The sequence below is a fragment of the Chelonia mydas genome, chromosome 13 (genome assembly GCF_015237465.2).
Source record: "Chelonia mydas isolate rCheMyd1 chromosome 13, rCheMyd1.pri.v2, whole genome shotgun sequence".
In the NCBI taxonomy this organism is placed as follows: domain Eukaryota; kingdom Metazoa; phylum Chordata; order Testudines; family Cheloniidae; genus Chelonia; species Chelonia mydas.
In genome coordinates, this window is record NC_051253.2 from 32,564,487 (window position 1) to 32,587,191 (window position 22,705).

The 22,705-nt window shown below is 52.3% G+C and overlaps 2 protein-coding genes and 1 non-coding gene across 3 annotated transcripts; 2 read left to right on the forward strand and 1 right to left on the reverse strand.

Annotated features, from left to right (window-relative positions):
* Positions 1 to 307: 307 nt before the first annotated feature.
* Positions 308 to 7,059, reverse strand: LOC119567858 (olfactory receptor 1020-like). The gene is made up of 2 exons (XM_037915325.2): positions 6,130 to 7,059; positions 308 to 358 (listed from the first exon to the last, which is right to left on the reverse strand). The coding sequence occupies exons 1-2, from the start codon at positions 7,057 to 7,059 to the stop codon at positions 308 to 310; spliced, it is 981 nt and encodes a 326-aa protein (XP_037771253.2).
* Positions 5,573 to 5,645, forward strand: TRNAK-CUU. The gene has a single exon. It is a non-coding gene; the product is annotated as a tRNA-Lys (tRNA).
* Positions 7,060 to 18,477: 11,418 nt separating the features above from the next.
* On the forward strand, positions 18,478 to 19,763 carry LOC119568008 (olfactory receptor 11A1-like). The gene has a single exon (XM_037916097.1). It carries the CDS (start codon positions 18,478 to 18,480, stop codon positions 19,444 to 19,446), a length of 969 nt encoding a protein of 322 aa, XP_037772025.1. The 3' UTR covers positions 19,447 to 19,763.
* Positions 19,764 to 22,705: the final 2,942 nt, after the last annotated feature.

Sequence of the window (22,705 nt, forward strand, 5' to 3'; positions counted from 1 at the left end):
TTGACTCAGATCACAGCAAAAGAGCTTTCCAGCAAGCGGGAAGAAGATATAAAAGGGGGAAATGACATCACGCTGGGACTCACTCTCCCTACAACAACACACCTGGAAACACCTGAGGAACAAAGACTGAACTGAGGGAAGTGCTGGACCCAGGCTAAAGGGATTTTTAGCCTGTGAATGGAACACCCGGGGATTCCAAGCTGTAAGCAAGTGCAGACTTCCCCTGAAGAGTCTGCAGCCTGTTTGTGTCATCTCTTAGGGCACGTCTACAGTGGCAAAGTTACAGCACCGGCAGCTACAGCGCCGCTCAGAGAGTGCAGAAGGGAAACCTCTGTTGTGTGTTCACACTGTCAGCTGCCTGCGCAATAGCGTGTTCACACTTGTGGCACTTGCAGCGGTATTCGGAGTGGTGCACTCTGGGCAGCCATCCCACAGAGCACCTCTTTCTCTTCTGCTGCTAAGACTTGTGGGAAGGTGGAAGGGGTCGTGGGGCATCCTGGGTCCAGTCCCAATGCCCCGTGATGCATTGCTTCACGTCCCAGCAATCCCTGTGCTTCTGTCCACATTTGGCGCCATCTTTCAACAGTTTGTGTACTGCATGCCCTGCCCCTTCGGCCTGCAGGAATGGATCCCAAACTGCTGACCAGTATGCTGCTCGCTCTGACCAACATGTCACGAGTGGCAGTGGAGGTATTCTTTAAATTACAAAGGCAAGAGGAGTGTGACATTGATCTTGCCATGTGTACTAGCTATAACACGAGATTGCTTGCGGCATTCACGGAGGTGCTGACCACTGTGGAACGCCGCTTTTGGGCTGGGGGAAACAAGCACTGAGTGGTGGGATCACATCGTCATGCACGTCTGGGATGATGAGCAGCGGCTGCAGAACTTTCGAATGAGAGAGCCACATTCATGGGGTGTGATGAGCTCACCCGGCACAAGGACACGAGAACGAGAGCTGCCCTGTCATTGGAGAAGCACGTGGTGATTGCACTGTGGAAGCTGGCTACTCGAAACTGCTACTGATCGGTCGCTAACCAGTTTGGAGCAGGAAAGTCGACCACTGGACTCGTGTTGATGGAAGTGTGCAGGGCCATTAATCACATCCTGCTCCAAAAGACCGTGACTCTGAGCAACACGCATGACATTGTGGATAGCTTTCCATAACGTGCATAACTTTGCATAACACTGGCCTGTTCAGGAAGATGCAAGCTGGGACTTTCTTCCTGGACCAGAAGATCAGCCAAGGGGAAGTCAAAATGACCATTGTGATCCTGGGAGACCCCGCCTAGCCCTTAATGCCGTGGCTTATGAAGCCATACATGGGGCAACCTGTCAGCAGCAAGGAGCAGTTCAACAACAGGCTGAGCAAGTGCAGAATGACTGTGAGTGTACTTTTGGCCATTTAAAAGCCCACTGGTAATGCCTCTATGGGAAGCTGGACCTGGCCGATGACAATATTCTTATGCTTAAAGCCGCACGCTGTATGCTCCATAATATTTGTGAAAGGAAGGGTGAAAGCTTCACTCAGGGCTGGACTGCAGAGGCTCAGCGCCTGGAGGCTGAGTTTGAACAGCCAGAGAGCAGGGCTATTAGAGGGGCATAACAGGGGGCCATAAGGATCAGGGATGCCTTGAGGCAGCGATTTGAAGCTGAAAGCCACTAATATGTGTTGCTATGCTCGGGAGTGCAGTGCTTGTAATGCTAGGAGGTGATTGGTGCACATGATGCAATAAGAGGGTTTAACATAATTGTATGTTGCTTTGCAGTGCTCTTTTTGCTTTCAATTAATAGAATAAAGATTGCTTTAAAACCAACACAATTCTTTTATTAAAAGACAACAACCGGAGGAGAGAGTCAAATGAAACAAATACATCAGCAGGGAGGGGAAGGGAAAGGTCCCAGGAGGAGGAGGGGTCCCAGGACAACTAAAGATTTGTGTATGTCCAGGGATCATATCCAACCTTCTCCTTTGGAATACAGTGCAGCGGGTACTGTACTTCAGCAGGGCCAAACTGCAGAGGGACGGGTGTTGAGTGCCGAGGGTACTGGGAGTCCGCAGGGCTGGACTGTGATGGGGAGGAGTGGAATGCCGCGGGTACAGACTGGAGCCAGGAGGCTGATAAGAGTTTGTTGGCGTTGTCTGGGGGGTGCATGGGAAGGAGTTTTGCGACGGCAGCTGCAGGGGAGGGCGGGCACAGAGCTGCTCGCTTTGAAGAGCGAGTATTGCCTGGAACGTGTTCTCTTGGTGCTCCATAACATTGAAGAGCCGCTCCGTGGCTTCATTCTGGCGTGCCACATACTCCTTTCGGTCCCTCTTCTCGCTGTCCTGCCACTCCTTCAGTTCCTGTTTCTTGGCAGCAGAGTGCATCATAACCTCACGCAGAAAGTCCTCCTTAGTTCTTCTTGGACACTTTCTAATTCTGCCCAGCCGTTCCACTGCCAATAACCAAGAGGGAGGCTGTGCTCCCAAGGTCGTCTCTGTGAAGTTTAAGTGCAACATTTTACAGAAGCAGTATTGTTTGCAACACAGACAGCACTGATTCAGTGCTTTAAAACACAGCAAGTACTCACACACCTGTCACTGACTGTCTGACCCTAGGCAAGCGCACATGAGCCACAAGACCCCCCAAATGGTGAGTAGCCACAGGGGCAGGGTAAACCACTCTTCCCGGAGTCTGCTGTACACTGGGCATGTGGCTCTTGGGGAGAGCCAGCACTGTGGGGGGGCCTGATAATCATTCCTGTCCTCACACTTTACACAGGGGGTGATCATTATTGAAGATATCTCACTGCTGAGGGTGAGCAGGGAATCAAGGGAGGGTCTTCTCCAAGCCTGTGGCTTCCACCCAGGCCCCATGCGGCTCACCTGTGTGCAGCAATGGTCCCCCTGTCTATGATGGCACAGTGGCATGGGAAAGTTACCATTAATGGGGCAAGAAACAAAGCAGCTCTGCTGAAGAACCTGCAGCAGCAGATTGCGCAGTATCTCCACGGGAGTTTCCTGGAGATTGCTGAGGGAGATTCCCATGAAGTGAGGAAGTCAATCAACAGCCTGTTCCACTGCTCAGGGTAGGCATGAGATGGAAGACAAGGCTGCTTTCTTCCACCCTCCTACCCCCAACAACTTGCTTCGGTGATTCCCAAAATCAGATCCACTTACCAGGGGCCTCCTCTCCTGTTTCCGCTTCACCAAGCTCTGACAGCTGTGACTGGCTAGCCTCCTGCGGGGTAGAAAAGAGCTCCTGGCTGCATGCATCTCCAGCCTCCGAGTCATCCTCTCCCTCTGGGTCCCCCTGTCCCTCCCCCCCCACATCCTCTTCCAAGATTTCCTCCTCCTGGCTTGGTCCACTCTCAGCTGGCATGCGAGCCAAGAAAGTATCCACAGGGGCCTTCGCAGTGGAGGTGGGGTTGCCTCCGAGTATCGTGTCCAGCTCTTTGTAGAACCAGCAGTTCATGGGCACAGCACTGGAGTTGCCTCCTGCGTCTTGTGGTAGGCGTTCTGCAGCTCCTTCACTTTGAGCCTGCACTGCAGAGGGGCCGTGACCAGGACACATTCTGTCATGCATCGTGAAATCTGTCCGAAGGTATCATAATTCCTATGGCTGGAGCACAGCTGGGACTGCACAGCCTCCTCTCCCCAAATGCCGATGAGGTCCAGCAGCTCGGCATTGCTCCAAGCGGGGGATCGCCTGGTCCATGGAGCAGTCATGGCCACCTGAAAAGGTGCACTGAGACCACTGCATGCGTCACCGAGCAAACAGGAAGGGGACTTTCAAATTTCCAAAGGAATTTATGGGGTGGGGATGATGGTTGGTCACCCGAGGGCAGGGCAGTAGAGTTCAAACCGATGACCAGAGAGGTGAGAACAGGCATTGTGGGACACCTCCTGGAGGCCAATCACAGCGCTGTAATCGACCGGGGTGCCTACAGTGGCACCGCAGCGCTGTAGCCCCGGTGCTGAAAGCCGTACGCCTCTCGTTGGGGTGGTGTTTTTAAAGTGCTACAACTGTGCAGTTTCTGCGCACTAAGTGGCTTGGCCGTGTGTACACCTTGGGAGTTACAGAGCAGGAAGCCGCTTTACTGGGCAGAAACTTTCCAGTGTAGACAGGGCCTAAGGGTGAGAATCTGTCTAATCACATCAGCCACGCTATCAGAGGCTCATTCACCTGCACATCCACCAATGTGATAGATGCCATCATGTGCCAGCAATGCCCCTCTGCCATGTGCATTGGCCAAACCGGACAGTCTCTACGTAAAAGAATCAATGGACACAAATCAGACATCAAGAATTATAACATTCAGAAACCAGTCGGAGAACACTTCAATCTCTCTGGTCACTCGATTACAGACCTAAAAGTGACAATTCTTCAACAAAAAAACTTCAGAAACAGACTCCAACGAGAGACTGCTAAATTGGAATTAATTTGCAAACTGGATACAATTAACTTAGGCTTGAATAGAGAGTGGGAGTGGATGGGTCATTACACAAAGTAAAACTATTTCCCCATGTTTATTTCCCCCCCCCCCCTCCACTGTTCCTCAGACGTTCTTGTCAACTGCTGGAAATGGCCCACCTTGATTATCACAAAAAAAGGTTTTCTCCCCCCCGCCCCACTCTCCTGCTGGTAATAGCTCATCTTAAGTGATCACTCTGGTTACAATGTGTATGGTAACACCCATTGTTTCATGTTCTCTGTGTATATAAATCTCCCCACTGTATTTTCCACTGAATGCATCTGATGAAGTGAGCTGTAGCTCACGAAAGCTTATGCTCAAATAAATTTGTTAGTCTCTAAGGTGCCACAAGTCCTCCTTTTCTTTTTGCTAATACAGACTAACACGGCTGCTACTCTGAAACCTGCCATTGAAAAAATTGCAATCCACACTCGTTGGGGATCACAACCTGAAAGAAATCTTTCCTGAATCCCCACGTCTGGCTTTCAAACAACCCCCTCACTTCTCCAACCTCATCAGCAGAGCCAGCTCCCTACAGACTCAAAGCGACCACCAGACCCGGCCAGAACCAACTCAAAGCGACGCCAGACCCGGCCAGAACAACAGCAGCAGCCATATCTCCACTGCTACAATGATCAACACCCACCACAACATACCTGTCAAGATCTATGGATCCTACACAAGCCTATCACAACATGTGGTGTACTCCATCCCGTGCACTAAATGTCCTAATAGCAATTATGTGGATGAAACCAGACAATTACTGCGCTCTCAAATGAACACACTGAAAAATGATAAAAGACAAAAACACCCCATCACCTGCTGAGAACACTTTTTTCATAAAGTGATCACTTGATATCAGTCCTTTTCAATATGTTCTAACTACCTATGCTAAACAATCTGTTCCACCTGTGACACTCTGAGTACGTTCCCCAGACCTGAAGAAGAGCTCTTCTGTATAAGCTTGAAAGCTTGTGTCTTTCACAGTAGAAGACGGTCCGTTAAAAGGTATTAACTCACCCCTCTTGTCTCTGTAACATCTGGGGTTAAACACAATCACAACAGTGCATGGCATTTTTTTGACAGTTTCCATCTGAGCAGTCTATTATAAGCAGCCCGGCTAGCTCAGTTGGTAGAGCATGAGGCTCTTAATCTCAGGGTCGTGGGTTCAAGCCCCATGTTGGGCAAAGCAAGTAACTTTGTGGAGGGGGACGGATAGCTCAGTGGTTTGAGCATTGGCCTGCTAAACCCAGGGTTATGAGTTCAATGCTTGAGGGGGCCATTTAGGGTTCTGGGCCAAAAATTGGGGAGTGGCCCCAGGGGGTTGGACTAGATGACCTCCTGAGGTCCCTTCCAATCCTGATATTCTATGAAGGTTTTCAAATGTCAATTGCCAAAAAGCAAAATTTTTCAGGTTTCAGTTGTTTTGATGAAAAGTCAAAATCTTCTCCCCCACCTTTCCTCTGCAAAATTCCAACTATCTGTCTCCCTCTTATTTTGTGTGTGTGTGTGTGTGTGTGTGTGTGTGTGCGCACAAACATGTCTTGTATACTGCATTTCTGTATCTGGGCTCACTTAGACCCTCCTTCTTTCACAATAGGACCCAGACTGACTGATCTTCATTTCATTCAACTAGTCTGGATTCTTTGTAAGGGTCACAGCCCTCCTGACAGCGTTTCTCAGGGCCTCCTGGACCTCTCTGTTTCTCAGGCTGTAGATGAGCGGATTGGCTAGGGGCGTCAGGACTGTGTAGCAGACGGAGAACACTTTGTTCAGGGCTCTCCAGGTACCAGATTTCGGTAGCATGTAGACAATCATTATGGTCCCATAGAAAAGTGCCACCACAATGAGGTGAGAGGAGCAGGTGGAAAAGGCCTTTTGCCTCCCGGTGGTGGATGGGATTCCCAGGATGGTCGCAATGATACAAATATAGGAAGCCAGGGTTAAGAGAAAAGGGGAAACGGCATCTAGGAAGGAAAATATATAAACAAGTGGGGTGATCTGGCTGGTGTCGCTGCAGGAGAGTTGAATCAGTGAGGTGAAATCACAAAAGAAATGGTCAATTTCATTAGGGCCACAGAAAATTAACTGTGATGTAACAAATGTGAATATTGTACAAATTAGAAATCCACTAATCCAAGACCCAGCTGCTAGCTGGAGGCACAGCTGGACATTCATAAGGGTTCCATAGTGCAGCGGTTTGCATATGGCTAAATACCGATCGTAAGACATGGCTGCCAGGAGAGAGCACTCTGTTGTTACTAGAGAACCAAAGAAATGAAACTGCGTGATGCAGCCGGGAAGAGAAATGGTTCTGTCCCCAGTCAGGAGACTGGCCAGCAGCCTGGGCAGGATGTTGGAAGTGTAGCAGGTCTCTAAGCAGGACAAGTTCCCCAGAAAGAAGTACATGGGTGTGTGAAAGTGCTGATCAGCCACAACTAGCGCAACGATGAGGATGTTCCCAGCCATGGTCGCAATGTAGATCACCAGGAAAATCAGGAAGAGAAGGGTCTGCAGTTCAGGGAGATCCCCGAACCCCAGGAGGATGAATTCCATGATGGCTGTTTGATTTTTCCCTTCTTCTTTCTCCTTGAGCTGCATCCTGTGGTAGTGAAAGTGTAATGAGCATCGAAAGATTTGGCTGTACCATGAAATTGCGTTGATTTCCATCATTTGATCCCCTAAGAGTTCCCACTGCAAACGGAGAGCTGGGTTTATATTCTCTCAGACCAGAGAAACTGCTTCACTTCCACCTCAGGGCACTGCCACCCAGTTAATTTGCCGCTCTTCTGTCCCACACCCCAACATTTTTCATTCACAGATTCTTAGATTTAAGACCAAAAGGGACCATTGGATCATCCAGGCTGAGCCCCTATGTAACAAAAGCCACAGAATTTCCCCACTTACTCTGCACTGATCTCAATAACTTGTTTTTGGCTGAGACAGACCTTCCAGAAAGGCAGCCAGTCTTGATTTGGAGATATGAGGAGTTGAAAATCCACCTCTTCCCTTGCCAGTTTTTTCCAATGGATAATCACCCTCGCCAGGAAAAATAAACAAAATGTGCACCTTATTTCCCATTGAAATGTGCCTGGCTTTAGCTTCCAGCCCTTGGCTCTGGCTATGCCTGTCCCTGGGCAATGAAAGAACCCTTTGGTAACCAGGGTTTTCTCCCCATGAAGGTGCTGAGATGCTGTAATCAAGTCACTTCTTCTTCATACACCGAATAGACCCAGCTCTTTAAGTCTCTCACTGGAAGGTATTTCCTCTAGCCCACACATCATTTGCGTGGCTTTTTTTCTGAACCCTCCCCAATCTCTCCACATCTGTTTTACAACGTGGCCCGAGCCCTGCACACGGTATTCCAGCATCGGCGTCACCAGTCTGCAGAGGTGAAACCCCCTCCCTGCTCCTATTCTCTGCTCCCCTGTTTATACAGCCAAGGTCAGCATCAGCCCACGGCCCACCCCACTGCTCTGGGAGCTGATGTTGGGTTTCTCGCCCTCTGTAGCCCCTACCCGTGCTGTGACGGGGGCCATGGTCACACCCACGAGCTGCCCCGGGGAAGGGCAGGAGGGAGGTGGCACCATGGCCATGCCTGCGAAGAGGGAGTGATGCTGACCCACAGCACAGACGGGAAAGTGACTCTGCCTCCGGCCGTGACCAGGGCACAAATCAAACCACCCTCGGGGCAGACGCACACGCAGACTCCTCACCTTCATAGCACAGTAGTGACTGGTCCAGAGACACTGACACTGCTGATAACGAATTACCAGCTATGACTGTTAACTATTAATTACTGGCTGTCTGTCACTGATTGTGTTGTGGCAGTGGCAGGGGATCAGGTCCTTACTGCGCTGGGTGCTGTGTAAAGACCCAACAATTAGAAACAATTCCCAGTTGCTAGACAGCTCGGAGCGCGCTGGGTGGAACTGCAGGCACGGGCGGCAGGTTTGTATATATTTGGTGGTGCCCAGAACCCGCCTCTGCCCAAACTCCTCCCCCCATGTGCCCAAGGCTCTGGGACAGAATTTGGGTGGGGGAGGAGGTCTGGGGTGCAGGCCGTAGGCTGGGGCAGGGGATTGGGGTGTAGGGTGCAGGCTCTGGAAGGGAATTTGGGGATGGGAGGAGGTGCGGAGGAAGGGGTGCAGGTTCTGGAAGGGAGTTTGGGGATGGGAGGGGGTGCGGAGGGTAGGGGTGCCTGGGTGAGGGTTGTGGGGAGAGGCTGCAGATGAGGGGTTTGGGGTGTGGGAGGGGCTCAGGGTGAGAGTAGGAATGTGGGGGGTGAGGGCTCTGTCTAGGGTTGGGGGGTTGGGGTGTTAGAGAGGTTCAGGGCTGGGGCAGAGGGAGTGCAGGGGGATGAGGGCTCTGGCTGGGATTGGGGATAAGGTGTTGGGGTGTTGGAGGGGCTCAGGGCTGGGGCAGAGGGTTAGGGTGCGGGGAGGAGGGTGAGAGCTCTGGCTGGGGCTGGAGATGAGGGGTTTGTGGTGTTGGAGGGGGCTCAGGGCTCAGGAGGAGGGTTAGGGTGCAGGGGGATGAGGGCTCTGGCTGGGACTGGGGATAAGGTGTTTGGGGTGTTGGAGGGGCTCAGGGCTAGGGTAGAGGGTTGAGGGTGCGGTGGGGAGTGGTGAAAGCTCTGGCTGGGGGTGTGGGCTCTGGGGCGGGGCAGGGCTGAGGATGAGTTTGGGGTGCAGGCAGGCTGCTCCGGGACAGGGGCCAGAGAGGGGGACTCCTCCAATCCCTTTCCCTGCCGGCAGCAGTGAGCTCTGGAGGAGGAGCCCCCCTTTCCCGACCTCCCCAGAAGCACTGTCACTGCATGTGCTCCTAGGGCCCCTCTCAGGTCCAGGAATCCCCCTGGCCTCCCCCGTGGTGGGTGCCGGGGGTGCTCCGTGCACCTCCTCCCCTGCTGTTGCCCCTGACTGTAGCCTCATTGGGGGTCAGGGATGCGGCTGCCTCCTTGCCCAGCATGGGGCAGGAGCGGTGACTGCGGGTGGGGGAGCCCCCGGGGGTGGTGGAGGGTCCCGCCGGAAAAGGGAAGGGTCTGTGGTGGAAAGGCAGGCTCAGAGTCAGTCTGCCCTGGCAGTCGAGAAGTGGGGCACATGGAGCTGCACAGAACGCTCTGCTCCGGGGCCCGGGACGCACGCGGGGGGGCTGGGTGCAGCAAGTGGGGGGCCGGGGAACACTCAGGGGAGGCACGGGGGGGGTGGCAGGTGGGCCGGGGGGGACACCCAGCCCCAAATATTGGTGGAGCTGGGCCCCTGGGCTCTGAATATTGCTGGTGCCAAGGCACCACGTGGAGATATAACTTGCCGCCCCTGGGCGCTACCACAGGGACCCCCTAACTCGGCCCTGCCAGCCGCTCTCTCACTGCAGCGGTACCGGGGCCTGGGATGGGAGATACGGGGGGAGAATGGAAAGTCTGCCTGTGCCCGGTACTCCTCCGCCCCAGTTACTGCCGTGTCCGAGCTCCTCACAATCTGTTACCTGGTGATCTACATGCCACTCTTGTGAGTTAACATTGGGAGCTTGGGTGCTTCTGAAAATCCCACTCAGTGCCTAAATTCCTTTCAAGACATGATCCAAAATGATTTTCCCAAGGTTTCCCAGCATGGCTGCGGCTGAGCAGAGAAGAGACCCCAGGTCTCCTATCACAGGCTGGGGCCCTAACAGCTGCGGGCCCCACGCTCTGGAGGAAATGAAGGGAGAGCAGTCAGTGCTCGGGCAAAGGCTGTGAGACAGACACAGGGAGCGCTGCTGCCTGACCTGTAAGGATTCCAGTCTCCGTTCCGTGCATTTCTAACGTACACCCCTTTCCTGGGGAAGCTCAGCACCACCCACAAAATGCTGATTCCCTCTCTGCTCCCACGGAAAGCCACGGAGGAGTGGCTCACGAAGCATCTCAGTACTGGGCCAGGAAGGTACATTGTAATCTGCCCCCCAGGAAAGGCTGGAGAGGCAGCTGAGAACCTGAGGGGCAGGGTCCCTGAGCAAACAACCAGCCATCGGGGAGACAGAGGGGGACAGCCAGCCAGAGGGCTATGAGAGCTGGGTCTCCTTTCTGATTCATCCGTGTCTCTAGCATCAAACCACAAAGCAATTGACTCTGAAGTCCTGGGCTGGGAAGGTGCATCGAAACCTGCCTCCTAGGAAAGGCTGGAGAGGCAGCTGAGAAGCAGCTGAGAACCTGAGGGTCCCTGAGCAAAAAATGAGCTGTCCAGATGAGAGAGGGGACAGCCAGCCAGAGCGCAAGTGGGTGCGGGGAGGAGAGACAGAGGGATGTCTAAGGGCAGAGGTGAGAGCTGGGTCTCCTTATGATCCATCCTTGTCTCTAGGTGCAAACCACAAAGCAATCAACTCTGAAGTCCTTCCTCCGGCAGAGCTCCCAGCGTGTGAGGACACTGCACGAGGGGGTGTCTCAGACCAAGGGCTGCATAGGCGTAAGGACCTGAAGATCTGCCCCGAGGCTAGTGACACTCACCTTCAATCCTCAGCATGCAGCAGCGTGCTCTCCGTGGCCAGGGACTGGGGCTGGTGTCAGTCAGCCTTCGTAGCTCAGTTCCTGGTCAGACCCCTGCCTGTGGCTGCTCGGACAGGCGCCTCTCGCTGCCTAGGGTGATTGTTGGCATCACAGAGACCGTTAGTGTCTCCTGCTCTGGGTTCTTGCTGGGTTTATCAGCGAAAGCAACTGCCCCCTGGGCCTTGCCACTGCTGTTGGGATCTCCCCTGGGACTGCTGCTGGCGTTGCTCTGGGTTCCCTGCAGAGGGGAATTGATGCTTTGTTCCATGTTTAAATGGTGTAACATCATAAGAATGGCCATATGGGATCAGACCAAAGGTCCATCTAGCTTAGTGTCCTGTCATCCAACAGTGGCTTCAATCCCTTTAATGATCAGGTTGAACTCCTACATACCACTTTCCAGACGTGGGTCTCAATGCATGTCACAAAGGGTGGCCAGTGCCCCCATCCGCATTTCACAGGCGAGACAACTGAGGCACTGAGAATGGAGGCAATTCCCAAAGGTAACCCGGCCTTGGCATAGCTAGGAAACCTTTCACCCAGCCACCAACTTGAGCATCAGGGCAGCAATCCCATAGGGTGGATGTAGATTCCTTGCACATTGAGCGCTACCCGGCTCCATTCCTAGGTAGGCCCTGACATTCTCTGGCCACCCGGATCCATCCCTAGCTAGGCCCTGACGTGCTCTGGCCGTCCGGATACATCTCTAGCTAGGCCCTGATGTCCTCTGGTTGCCTGGATCCATCCCTAGCTAGCCCCTGATGTGCTCTGGCTGCCTGGATACATCCCTAGCTAGGCCCTGATGTGCTCTGGCCGCCTGGATCCATCCCTAGCTAGGCCCTGATGTGCTCTGGCTGCCCGGATCCATCTCCAGCTAGGCCCTGACTTCTGGCTGGATGTTCAGTGTATGTCCATCACTGGAGACCTTATCGTGCTACTGAAGCTTTCGGTGACTATGTGACTGCTGATCATACAGTGGCAGTGCTTGGTAACCCCCTTCGGCATTTGTTGGTCATCCATCCTCACAATATGTCTGTACCAAGAAAGCTGCCAGAACCGAACTGGTGTTGATGGAGGCAGTTGCTGGATTTGGCTACAAACATCCTCATTCCTGATTTCGTCCTGCCACTTGATATGGAGCAGCTGACGTATGTAAGGGGACTGTTGCCCCCTTACTGACATTCAGTGGGGGTGTTTTAGTTGTTAACTCCCAGTACTAAAAAGGGGGAAGGGTCGATGGGGAATCAGGACCCTGAGACTGACAGCCCCCAGGAACAATGGGGAGAGGCCAGTGCTCCAGGTCAGCCTGAATGACAGGTCGGGCAGGCTAATCAGGGGGTCAGGAGGCCAGGGAGGTCCTGTCCTCCATGGAAGCTGGAATTGCCTGGGTCGGACAGAGTGGGGCTGAGCTAAGGGGAAAGCAAGGGCCCGAGCTGAGCTGGGGAGCAGAGCTGTGCCAGATCCAGAGAGAGCAGAGCCTGTCCTGGGAGCAGAGCTGCAGCCCCAAAGCCAGAGGCACAGCCCAGAGAGAGCAGACTTGCCCTGGGAGCAGAGCTGCAGCAACCAGAGCCAGAGAGGCCAAAGAAACCTGATGAGGTTCAACAAGGATAAGTGCAGGGTTCTGCACTTAGGACGGAAGAACCCAATGCACCGCTACAGACTAGGGACCGTATGGCTAGGCAGCAGTTCTGCGGAACAGGACCTAGGGGTGACAGTGGACGAGAAGCTGGATATGAGTCAACAGTGTGCCCTTGTTGCCAAGAAGGCCAATGTCATTTTGGGATGTATAAGTAGGGGCATAGCCAGCAGATCGAGGGACGTGATCGTTCCCCTCTATTCGACATTGTTGAGGCCTCATCTGGAGTACTGTGTCCAGTTTTGGGCCCCACACTACAAGAAAGATGTGAATAAATTGGAGTGAGACCAGTGAAGGGCAACAAAAATGATTAGGGGTCTGGAACATATGACTTATGAGGAGAGGCTGAGGGTACTGGGATTGTTTAGTCTGCAGAAGAGAAGAATGAGGGAGGATTTGATAGCTGCTTTCAACTACCTGAGAGGTGGTTCCAAAGAGGATGGTTCTAGACTATTCTCAGTGGTAGAAGTTGACAGAACAAGGAGTAATGGTCTCAAGTTGCAGTGGGGGAGGTTTAGGTTGGATATTAGGAAAACCTTTTTCACTAGGAGGGTGGTGAAACACTGGAATGCGTTAGCTAGGGAGGTGGTAGAATCTCCTTCCTTAGAAGTTTTTAAGGTCAGGCTTGACAAAGCCCTGGCTGGGATGATTTAATTGGGGATTGGTCCTGCTTTGAGCAGGAGGTTGGACTAGATGACCTCCTGAGGTCCCTTCCAACCCTGATATTCTATGATTCTATGATTCGAAGCAGCGCAGGAGCTGGAGGCAGAGCAGCAGCATTTGTGCAGAGACCGAGTGGTGGAGCTGGGGCTGGAGAAGTCCGGAGCTGGGTGCGGTGAGCAGCTGGGGAGAGCGAGGGGGACCCTGGGCAGCGGGCCCAGCACAGGGAGATGCCTCAGCCAAGGGGCTCTGCAGGCCAGGCTTGGATCATAACCCTGACAGGGCGGGGGCAACGCTGGGAAGAAGGCTCCTACCACTTAGAGCCTGAGAGCTTGTGGCCACGACCAGAGCAAGTGTCCAACCCACAACATCCCTGCAGCACAGCCAGGGCCTGAGAAGAAGGCCTGGGACTTACAAGGGACAGACTGTGAACTGCCCTGATGTTCCAGAGACACTGTTTGTGATGTTCCCTGCCACAGAGCGGGCTGATGTGTTTCCTTTAACCTTTCCCATTTTCCCTTATTCTTTTTAAAATTAATTGTTGATTAACTAACTTGCATTTGCTTTAACTTGTATGTAATGGTCAGTGGGTCAGAGAAGTGCCCAGTGCAGAGAGAGTACCCGGGAGTGGGGACACCCTAGCCCCTGTCCTAGGTGACCACAGCAGGGTTGGGGGTTGAGCCCCCCAGAAATCCTGGGCCCAGCCTTTTTGGGGTTACAAGGACTCTGCCAGACAGGAAAGTAGAAGGGGAGTCCTCAAGGGCAGGGAAGCCACTGGGTAAAGGAAGTGGGAGCGAGGACTCAGATCCTTTCGCTAGCCCACTTCACCGGGGTAGTGCAGAAGCCAGGAAAGTTCCCCACAATAGTGGGACTATTCCCCCGCTTAAACGTAGACAACGAGAATCAAAAACCATTATTCCGCCACTTCTCAGCCTGCCCCAGAGCCCTGGTTTCACGGTGGTACAGCAGAGTTGGTGTAACCGCGGCTCTATATATCTCTAGCTATGCCAGAAGCTGGATGTCATAATGTCCGCAGGGATGTCACTGAGACGCCCAGAACATGGCAGCAGCCGCTGATGTATGAGAGAGCATCCACATCTTTTGAGCATCTTCCAGCCCCATCTCTGATGACAGCTGCTCCCTGCTAAATGTTCGGTCCACACAGGTTAATAGTGAGGTGCTTGTGATCTGGAGCTGGAGGGTGCTTGATGGTAACAGTAATGAAGTTTACTTTTATCCACCCACCCTGCCACAGCTCCACCCTGTCCCTGATATGGGCCTTATTGGCACCCTCTGGCTGGCTCAGAACGGACTGAACTAAAAGCCCAAAGCAGAACCTCAGCCCCTCTGAAACTGGTGCTATGAAGTCTGATGGAAAATGGTTCCACTGGCCATTATCTGAGCCATTCTGCTGTCGAAGGCAGTGGGGCCAGATTCTGAGCTCAGCTACCCAGCCACCCCCATGTCATTCTGCGGACACCCCGTTGTCACTTGGATTGACAGTCTCATCACGTTCATTAACGCAGGTTAAAATCCTATCAGCCGGTCAAATTTCAAGACAACCCAACCAATTCAGCGTGTCTGGACAGACCCACGTGTAGACAACAAGGTTGTATGGGAGGGGGTCTCAAGGAACCTTAAGACCCCAAGTCCCCCATTAACTTTCAATAGGGCTGGGATTTTAATGGGATTTGGGTGTCTAACTCCCTTAGCCTGGAGGGTCTCACATTTCATGGCTAACTGGGGCTGGGGTGGCCGCAGGGCTGGGGTGAGACTGCTGTCTAGACCTGTCCTTGAGGGCCTGGGCGTGGGGTGCTCAGACACCCCTATAGTGTGAAGAGAGCAGCACACGTCCCATTGACTCTCACCCGGCACGTTTGGGTTCCATTTCGAAGGATTTTTTAAATTTAAAAATATCATTATGTATTTTTTTAGTTTATGCTTTTAAATGTTGTTTTATATTCTTGTAATTGATTTTTAATTTATATTTATTTTATACTCTGGCCAGCTCCCTCCAACCTGGGCCCCTCACCCCCACCCCCACTCTGGCCAGCTCCCTCCAGCCTAGGCCCCTCACCCCCGCCCCAGCTCTGGCCAGCTCCCTCCAGCCAAAGCGAGTGTCAATCTAAGTGATGGGGGTGACCTCAGAAGGATGCCGGGGGTGGCTGGCTGGCCAGAGTGACTGTACAGCAAGCAGAGTTGCTCAGAAACTTGTCACTGTGATTGTTCATCTGCCTTCCCAGCCCCAGCTTCAGAGGGGATGGGAACCAGTTCAGTCTATTCTGGGCCAGCCAGACGATGCCAAGCAGGGCCCATGTTGGGGACAATGTGAAGCTGCCAAATTGTGGCTAGATTGCATCGTTGGAGCCCTCTGTGGCTCACCTGGTCCGCACACTGGTGCAGAGGAAGCCACAAAACCATGGAGCAAGTGTTGGTTCTCCCCCTCTGGGCAACCAGCAAGGAGCAGACCCTGTGATCTTCAGGTCTCCTGAACTTTACCCCCCTGGGGTAACACTGCAGAGACCAGCCAGAGTCTGACCTCAGGCAGACAAACAACGCACAGTCAACCTGTGGAACTCATTGCCAGCGGATGTTGTGAAGGCCAAAAGTATAACAGGGTTGAAATAAGGACTCAATAAGTTCATGGACGATGGGTCCATCAATGGCTATTAGCCAAGAGGATCAGGGACACAACCCCATGCTGTGGGTGTCCTTGAATTTCTGACTGCCAGAAGCTGTGACTGGATGACAGGGGATGGATCACTTGACAACTGCCCCGGTCTGTTCATTCCCTTTGAAGCACCTGGCACTGGCCACTGTTGGGTGACAGGACACTGAGCTAGATGGACTTTTGGTCTGACCCCGTATGGCCGTTCTTATGATGTTACACTGTTTAAACATGGAACAAAGCATCAACTCCCCTCTGCAGGGAACCCAGAGCATCGCCGGCAGCAGTCCCAGGGGAGATCCCAACAGCAGTGGCAAGGCCCAGGGGGCAGCTGCTTTCGCTGATAAACCCAGCAAGAACCCAGAGCAGGAGGCACTAAGGGTCTGTGTGATGCCAGCAATCACCCTGAGCAGTGAGAGGTTCCCGTCCCAGCAGCCACAGGTAGGGGTCTGCCCAGGAACTGAGCTACGAAGGCTGACTGACACCAGCCCCAATCCCTGGCCACGGAGAGCACGCTGCTGCATGCTGAGGATTGAAGGTGAGTGTCACTAGCCTCGGGGCAGATCTTCAGGTCCTTACGTCTATGCAGCCCTTGGTCTGAGACACCCCCTTGTGCAGTGTCCTCACATGCTGGGAGCTCTGCCGGAGGAAGGACTTCAGAGTTGATTGCTTTGTGGTTTGCACCTAGAGACAAGGATGGATCATAAGGAGACCCAGCTCTCATCTCTGCCCTTAGACATCCCTCTGTCTCTCCTCCCCGCACCCGCTTGCACTCTGGCTGGCTCTCCCCTCTCTCGTCTGGACAGCTCATTTTTTGCTCAGGGACCCTCAGGTTCTCAGGCGCTTCTCAGCTGCCTCTCCAGCCTTTCCTAGGGGGCAGATTCTGATGCACCTTCCCAGCCCAGTACTGAAATGTTTCGTGTCTCCTGCTGAGCGTCTTCTTAGTGGCTTTCCGTGGGAGCAAAGAGGGTATCAGCATTTTGTGGGTGGTGCTGAGCTTCCCCAGGAAAGGGGTGTATGTTAGAAATGCACGGAATGGAGACTGGAATCCTTACAGGTCAGGAAGCAGCGCTCCCTGTGTCTGTGTCACAGCCTTTGCCCGAGCACTGACTGCTCTCCCTTCATTTCCTCCAGAGCGTGGGGCCCGCAGCTGTTAGGGCTCCAGCCTGTGACGGGAGACCTGGCGTCCCTTCTCTGCTCAACCGCAGCCTTGCTGGGCAACTTTGAGTCAGTTTGGATCATGTTTTGAAAGGTATTTAGGCACCGAGTGGGATTTTCAGAAGCACCCAAGCTCCCAATGTTAAGTCACAAGAGTGGTGTGAAGATCAACACGTTATAGACTGCGAGGAGCTCGGACACGGCCGTAACGGGGGCGGATGAGTACCGGGCACAGGCAGACTTTCCATTCTCCCCCCGTATCTCCCACTCCAGGCCCCGGTACTGCTGCAATGAGAGAGCGGCTGGCAGGGCTGAGTTAGGGGGTCCCTGTGGCAGCTGGGATACGGCACTGACTCTGCCTGCAGTTCAACACAGCGCCCTCCGAACCGGGAATTGTTACTAATTGTTGGGTGTTTACGCAGCACCCAGCACAGTAAAGACCTGATCCCCTGCCACGGTCACAACACAATCAGTGACGGACAGCCAGTAATTAATAGTTAACAGTCATAGCTGGTAATTCGTTGTCAGCAGTGTCAGTGTCTCTGGACCAGTCACTACTGTGCTATGAAGGAGAGGAGTCTGCGTGTGCGTCTGTACCGAGGGTGGTTTGATTTGTGTCCTGGTCACGGCCGGAGGCAGAGTCACTTTCCCGTCTGTGCTGTGGGTCAGCATGACTCCCTCTTCGCAGGCATGGCCATGGTGCCACCTCCCTCCTGCCCTTCCCCGGGGCAGCTCATGGGTGTGACCATGGCCCCCATCACAGCACGGGTAGGGGCTACAGAGGGCGAGAAACGCAGCATCAGCTCCCAGTGTGGTGCTGTGGGCTGTGGGCTGACGCTGTCCTTGGCTGTATAAACAGGGGAGCAGAGAACAGGAGCAGGGGGCGGGTTTCATCTCTGCAGAGAGCCCAGGTGACACCGATGCTGGAATACCGTGTGCAGGGCTGGGGCCATGGTGTAAAACAGACGTGGAGAGGTTGGGGTGGCTGCAGAATAGAGCCACAAAACCAGTTTTGTGGAGACATGACTTGAGTAGAGGTCTCAATATCTCCGTGGGGAGAAACCACTGGTTACCAAAGAGCTCTTCCATTTCCCAGGGACAGGCACAGCTAGAACCAAGGGCTGGGAGCTAGACCCAGACACACGACAATGGGAAATAAGGCGCAGTCTGCTGCCAGGGCGGGTGATTATCTATTGGAACAAAGCACCAAGGGAAGTGGTGGAGTCTCCAGCTCCTGAAGCAGTTTCTCTGGTGTGAGAGAATATAAACCCAGCTCTCCGTTTGCAGTGGGAACTCTTAGGGGATCAAATGATGGCTATCGACGGAATTTCCCGGTACAGCCAAATCTTTCGATGCTCATTACTTTTTCCCTGTCACAGGATGCACCTCATGGAGAAAGGAGAAGGGGAAAATCAAACGTCCATCATGGAATTCATCCTCCTGGGGTTTGGGGATCTCCCCGAGCTGCAGATCCTTCTCTTCCTGCTTCTTCTAGTGATCTACATTGTGACCATGTCTGGGAACATCCTCATGGTTGCGCTAGTTGTGGCTTATCAGCACCTTCACACCCCCATGTACTTCTTCCTGGGGAACTTGTCCTGCTTGGAGACCTGCTACCTCTCCACCATCCTGCCTAGGATGCTGGCCAGTCTCCTGACTGGGGACAGAACCATTTCTGTGGAGGGCTGCATGATACAATTGGTTTTATTTGGTTCTCTGGTAACTACAGAGTGTTATCTTCTGACAGTGATGTCTTATGATAGGTATTTAGCCATATGCAAACCGCTACACTATGGCACCCTTATGAATGGCAGGCTGTGTCTCCAGCTAGCGGCTGGGTCTTGGATAAGTGGATTTCTAGTTTGTAGAATATTCATCTGTCTTATGCCACAGTTAATTTTCTGTGGCCCTAATGAAATTGACCATTTCTTTTGTGATTTCACCTCACTGATTCAACTCTCCTGCAGCGACACCAGCCAGGTCACCCCATTTATTTATATATTTTCCTTCCTAGATGCCGTTTCCCCTTTTCTCTTAACCCTGGCTTCCTATATTTGTATCATTGCGACCATCCTGGTAATCCCATCCACCACAGGGAGGCAAAAGGCCTTTTCCACCTGCTCCTCTCACCTCATTATGGTGGCACTTTTCTATGGGACCATAATGATTGTCTACATGCTACCAAAATCTGGTACCTGGAGAGCCCTGAACAAAGTGTTCTCCATCGGCCACACAGTCCTGACTCCCCTGGCCAATCCGCTCATCTACAGCCTGAGAAACAGAGAGGTCCAGGAGGCCCTGAGAAACGCTGTGAGGAGAGTTGTGACCCTTACAAAGAATCCAGATTAGTTGAATGAAATGAGGGTCAATCCATTAGGTTTCTGTTGTCAAAGCAGCAGGGCCAAATGACCCTGATACAAACGTGCTGTATGAAAGACATGCTTGTGCACATACATATTTGTAAAGTACAGAGATGTTTGAAAATATATTTGGGGGGGAGGGGTTGGCAGAAAATTTGGACTTTTCATCAAGGACCCAAAAACCTGGAAAATGAAAAAGTCTTGTTTTTTGGCAGGCGAAATTTAAAACCTTCCAGCTGGAAACTGGAAAAAATAATTGGCTGTGGTGTTTTCAGGTTCCTGGCCAAAAAAAAAAAAAAATCAACATCTGCGAGGGAAGGAAACATTTCCCATGAAAAAATTGTTTAAGCAGAATTCAATTTTGTCTTGGAATTTGCTGTTACTGAAAAGCTGTCACCAGCTCTGATAAATAGTAAGTGAACGGACCAGGAGCCAGGAGCTGGTGATCAAGAATCTGTATAGTTGTTCACGGGCTTTGTAGGACCAATGCGAGTTGCTGTTGCACACTGCAGACGGCCTTCCTCTGTTCAGCTCCGTATGTGGAGTTCTTAACCAGCCCCTTCTCTGTCGCACTGTAGACTCCCTGCCGACGTTTGAGGTTTATGGTTTATTACTAGCTTGTCGGTGCACTGCTCAGTCCTGGGCTCTTTCCAGAGAGGAATGGTCCGTGCCCCAAGGAGATCACTGTGGTTTTCACTGTGCTCTTTTCTTCTCAGCTGAGCAGGGGACAGGAGAGAGAGAGGGGGCCCTGGACTCCCAATCCCCCCCACGCCATGTACACACCTTCTCTCCACCCTGCAAGAGTCATGCTTTCCTGTTAACCCATTCTTCCTGAGGGGATCGGAGCTCGGAGATTCATAGCTTTTAAGGTGAAAAAAGTCCATTCTGGTCATTTTAGTCTGATCTCCTGCTCAGCAGAGGCCAGAGCAGGCCAGCCACGGATTGCTCCCTTAGAGCCAGCGCCCTGGGGGGCTGGTGAAGATCTCCTTTGGGGGAGGTCAGTAAAACTGCCAGGTCCTGCTCTCGCTGTTTCTACCCTGGCCTGGTGCAGAGATGAGGCACCAGCGAGGGGAAAGGGGGTTTGGAGAGCCAGCCTGCCCCCCGCTCAGTGTCCTGTGGGGCTGGGCCCAGCTTTCTGCTCCGGCCCGTTGGCTCTCATCGCTCACAGATTTGCTGTGGGGGCTTCTCTGAGTGAGTGGGGGCTGAGCCGTCCGACCATCCCAAGGGGACAAGGAAGGGGAGGGCTAAGGAGGTGAATGGTCCCCAGCCCCAGATACAGTGAAGGTGGGATTCTGGTGCCAAGGTAAAGGGGTGAGGAGGCCTGCGAGGAGTTCCGGGGTGAGCCCCAGGGGTCAGGAGCGGCTGAAGAAGTGAGGGCGGGGGTCGGTACAGCCAGGAGTTGGGTGGCGGAAGTGGTTTGAGGATGGTGGGGGACGGAGGTGTAGGAGGTTTTAAGAAGTGTGTTTATTGAGGAATTGGAGGGGGATGGTGAGTAGTGGGGGAGGAAGGGGTTTGGGGCATGCAGGGTGTGACACCCTGGCACCCCAATATTCCCCAGGATATGTTTTGTACAAAGTAGGTCTTGTGAGGTATCATTCTAAAAGTCTAGATCTGCTCGACAGTAATATCTCATTGGATTGTATGTGCTATCGTCTTATGTTCTAAGACTCCATTCCTTTCTGTTCCTGGCAAAAGCAACCCACTGACAGAGAGAACCTTTGTTTCTCCCCCCTCCAGTTTTGATAGTATCTTGTCTCCTCATTGGTCATTTTGGTCAGGTGCCAGCGAGGTCCTCCTAGCTTCTTAACCCTTTACAGGTGAAAGGGTTTTTCCTCTGGCCAGGAGGGATTTTAAAGATGTTTACCCTTCCTTTTATATTTATGACAAAAGCTCTCAGAGATAGCACTACACCATGGGAACTGTTTGACTCAGGTCACAACAAAAGAGCTTTCCAGCAAGTGGGAAGAAGATATAAAAGGGGGAAATGACATCACACTGGGACTCACTCTCCCTACGACAACACACTTGGAAACACCTGAGGAACAAAGACTGAACAGGGGAGAAGTGCTGGACCCAGGCTAAAGGGATTTTTAGCCTGTGAAGGGAACACCCGGGGATTCCAAGCTGTAAGCAAAAAGAAAAGGAGGACTTGTGGCGCCTTAGAGACTAACACATTTATTTGAGCATAAGCTTTCGTGAGCTACAGTTCACTTCATCGGATGCATTCAGTGGAAAATAGAGTGGGGAGATTTTATATACACAGAGAACATAAAACAATGGGTGTTATCATACACACTGTAACGAGAGTGATCAGGTAAGGTGAGCTATTACCAGCAGGAGAGAAAAAAAACCCTTTTGTAGTGATAATCAAGGTGGGCCATTTCCAGCAGTTGAGAAGAACGTGTGAGGAACAGTAGGGGGGAAAAATAAACATGGGGAAATAGTTTTACTTTGTGTAATGACACATCCACTCCTAGTCTCTATTCAAGCCTAATGTAATGGTGTCCAGTTTGCAAATTAATTTCAATTCAGCAGTCTCTCGTTGGAGTCTGTTTCTGAAGTTTTTTTGTTGAAGAATTGCGACGTTTAGGTCTGTAATCGAGTGACCAAAGAGATTGAAGTGTTCTCCAACTGGTTTTTGAATGTTATAATTCTTGACGTCTGATTTGTGTCCATTTATTGTTTTACGTAGAGACTGTTCAGTTTGGCCAATGTACATGGCAGAGGGGCATTGCTGGCACATGATGGCATATATCACATTGGTAGATGTGCAGGTGAACGAGCCTCTGATAGTGTGGCTGATGTGATTAGGCCCTAGGATGGTGTCCCCTGAATAGATATGTTGGCAACGGGCTTTGTTGCAAGGATAGGTTCCTGGGTTAGTGTTTTTGTTGTGTGGTGTGTGGTTGCTGGTGAGTATTTGCTTCAGGTTGGGGGGCTGTCTGTAAGCAAGGGCTGGCCTGTCTCCCAAGATCTGTGAGAGTGATGGGTCGTCCTTCAGGATAGGTTGTAGATCCTTGATGATGCATTGGAGAGGTTTTAGTTGGGGGCTGAAGGTGATGGCTAGTGGCGTTCTGTTATTTTCTTTGTTGGGCGTGTCCTGTAGTAGGTAACTTCTGGGTACTCCTCTGGCTCTGTCAATCTGTTTCTCTAGAGGTGATCCCAGCAATTACAGACTGGTAAGTCTAACGTCAGTATTGGGCAAATTAGTTGAAAAAATAGTAAAGAATAAATCGTCAGACACAGAG

Excerpts from the sequence above, each read along its gene's own strand:
- LOC119567858 (XM_037915325.2), bottom strand. The coding sequence starts at position 7,059 with ATGCAGCTCAAGGAGAAAGAAGAAGGGAAAAATCAAACAGCCATCATG. Across the intron at positions 359-6,129 it reads AGGAGGCCCTGAGAAACGCT|GCAGCTGACAGTGTGAACAC; the intron begins GTCAGGAGGGCT and ends GCTATTGCGCAG.
- LOC119568008 (XM_037916097.1), top strand. The coding sequence starts at position 18,478 with ATGCACCTCATGGAGAAAGGAGAAGGGGAAAATCAAACGTCCATCATG.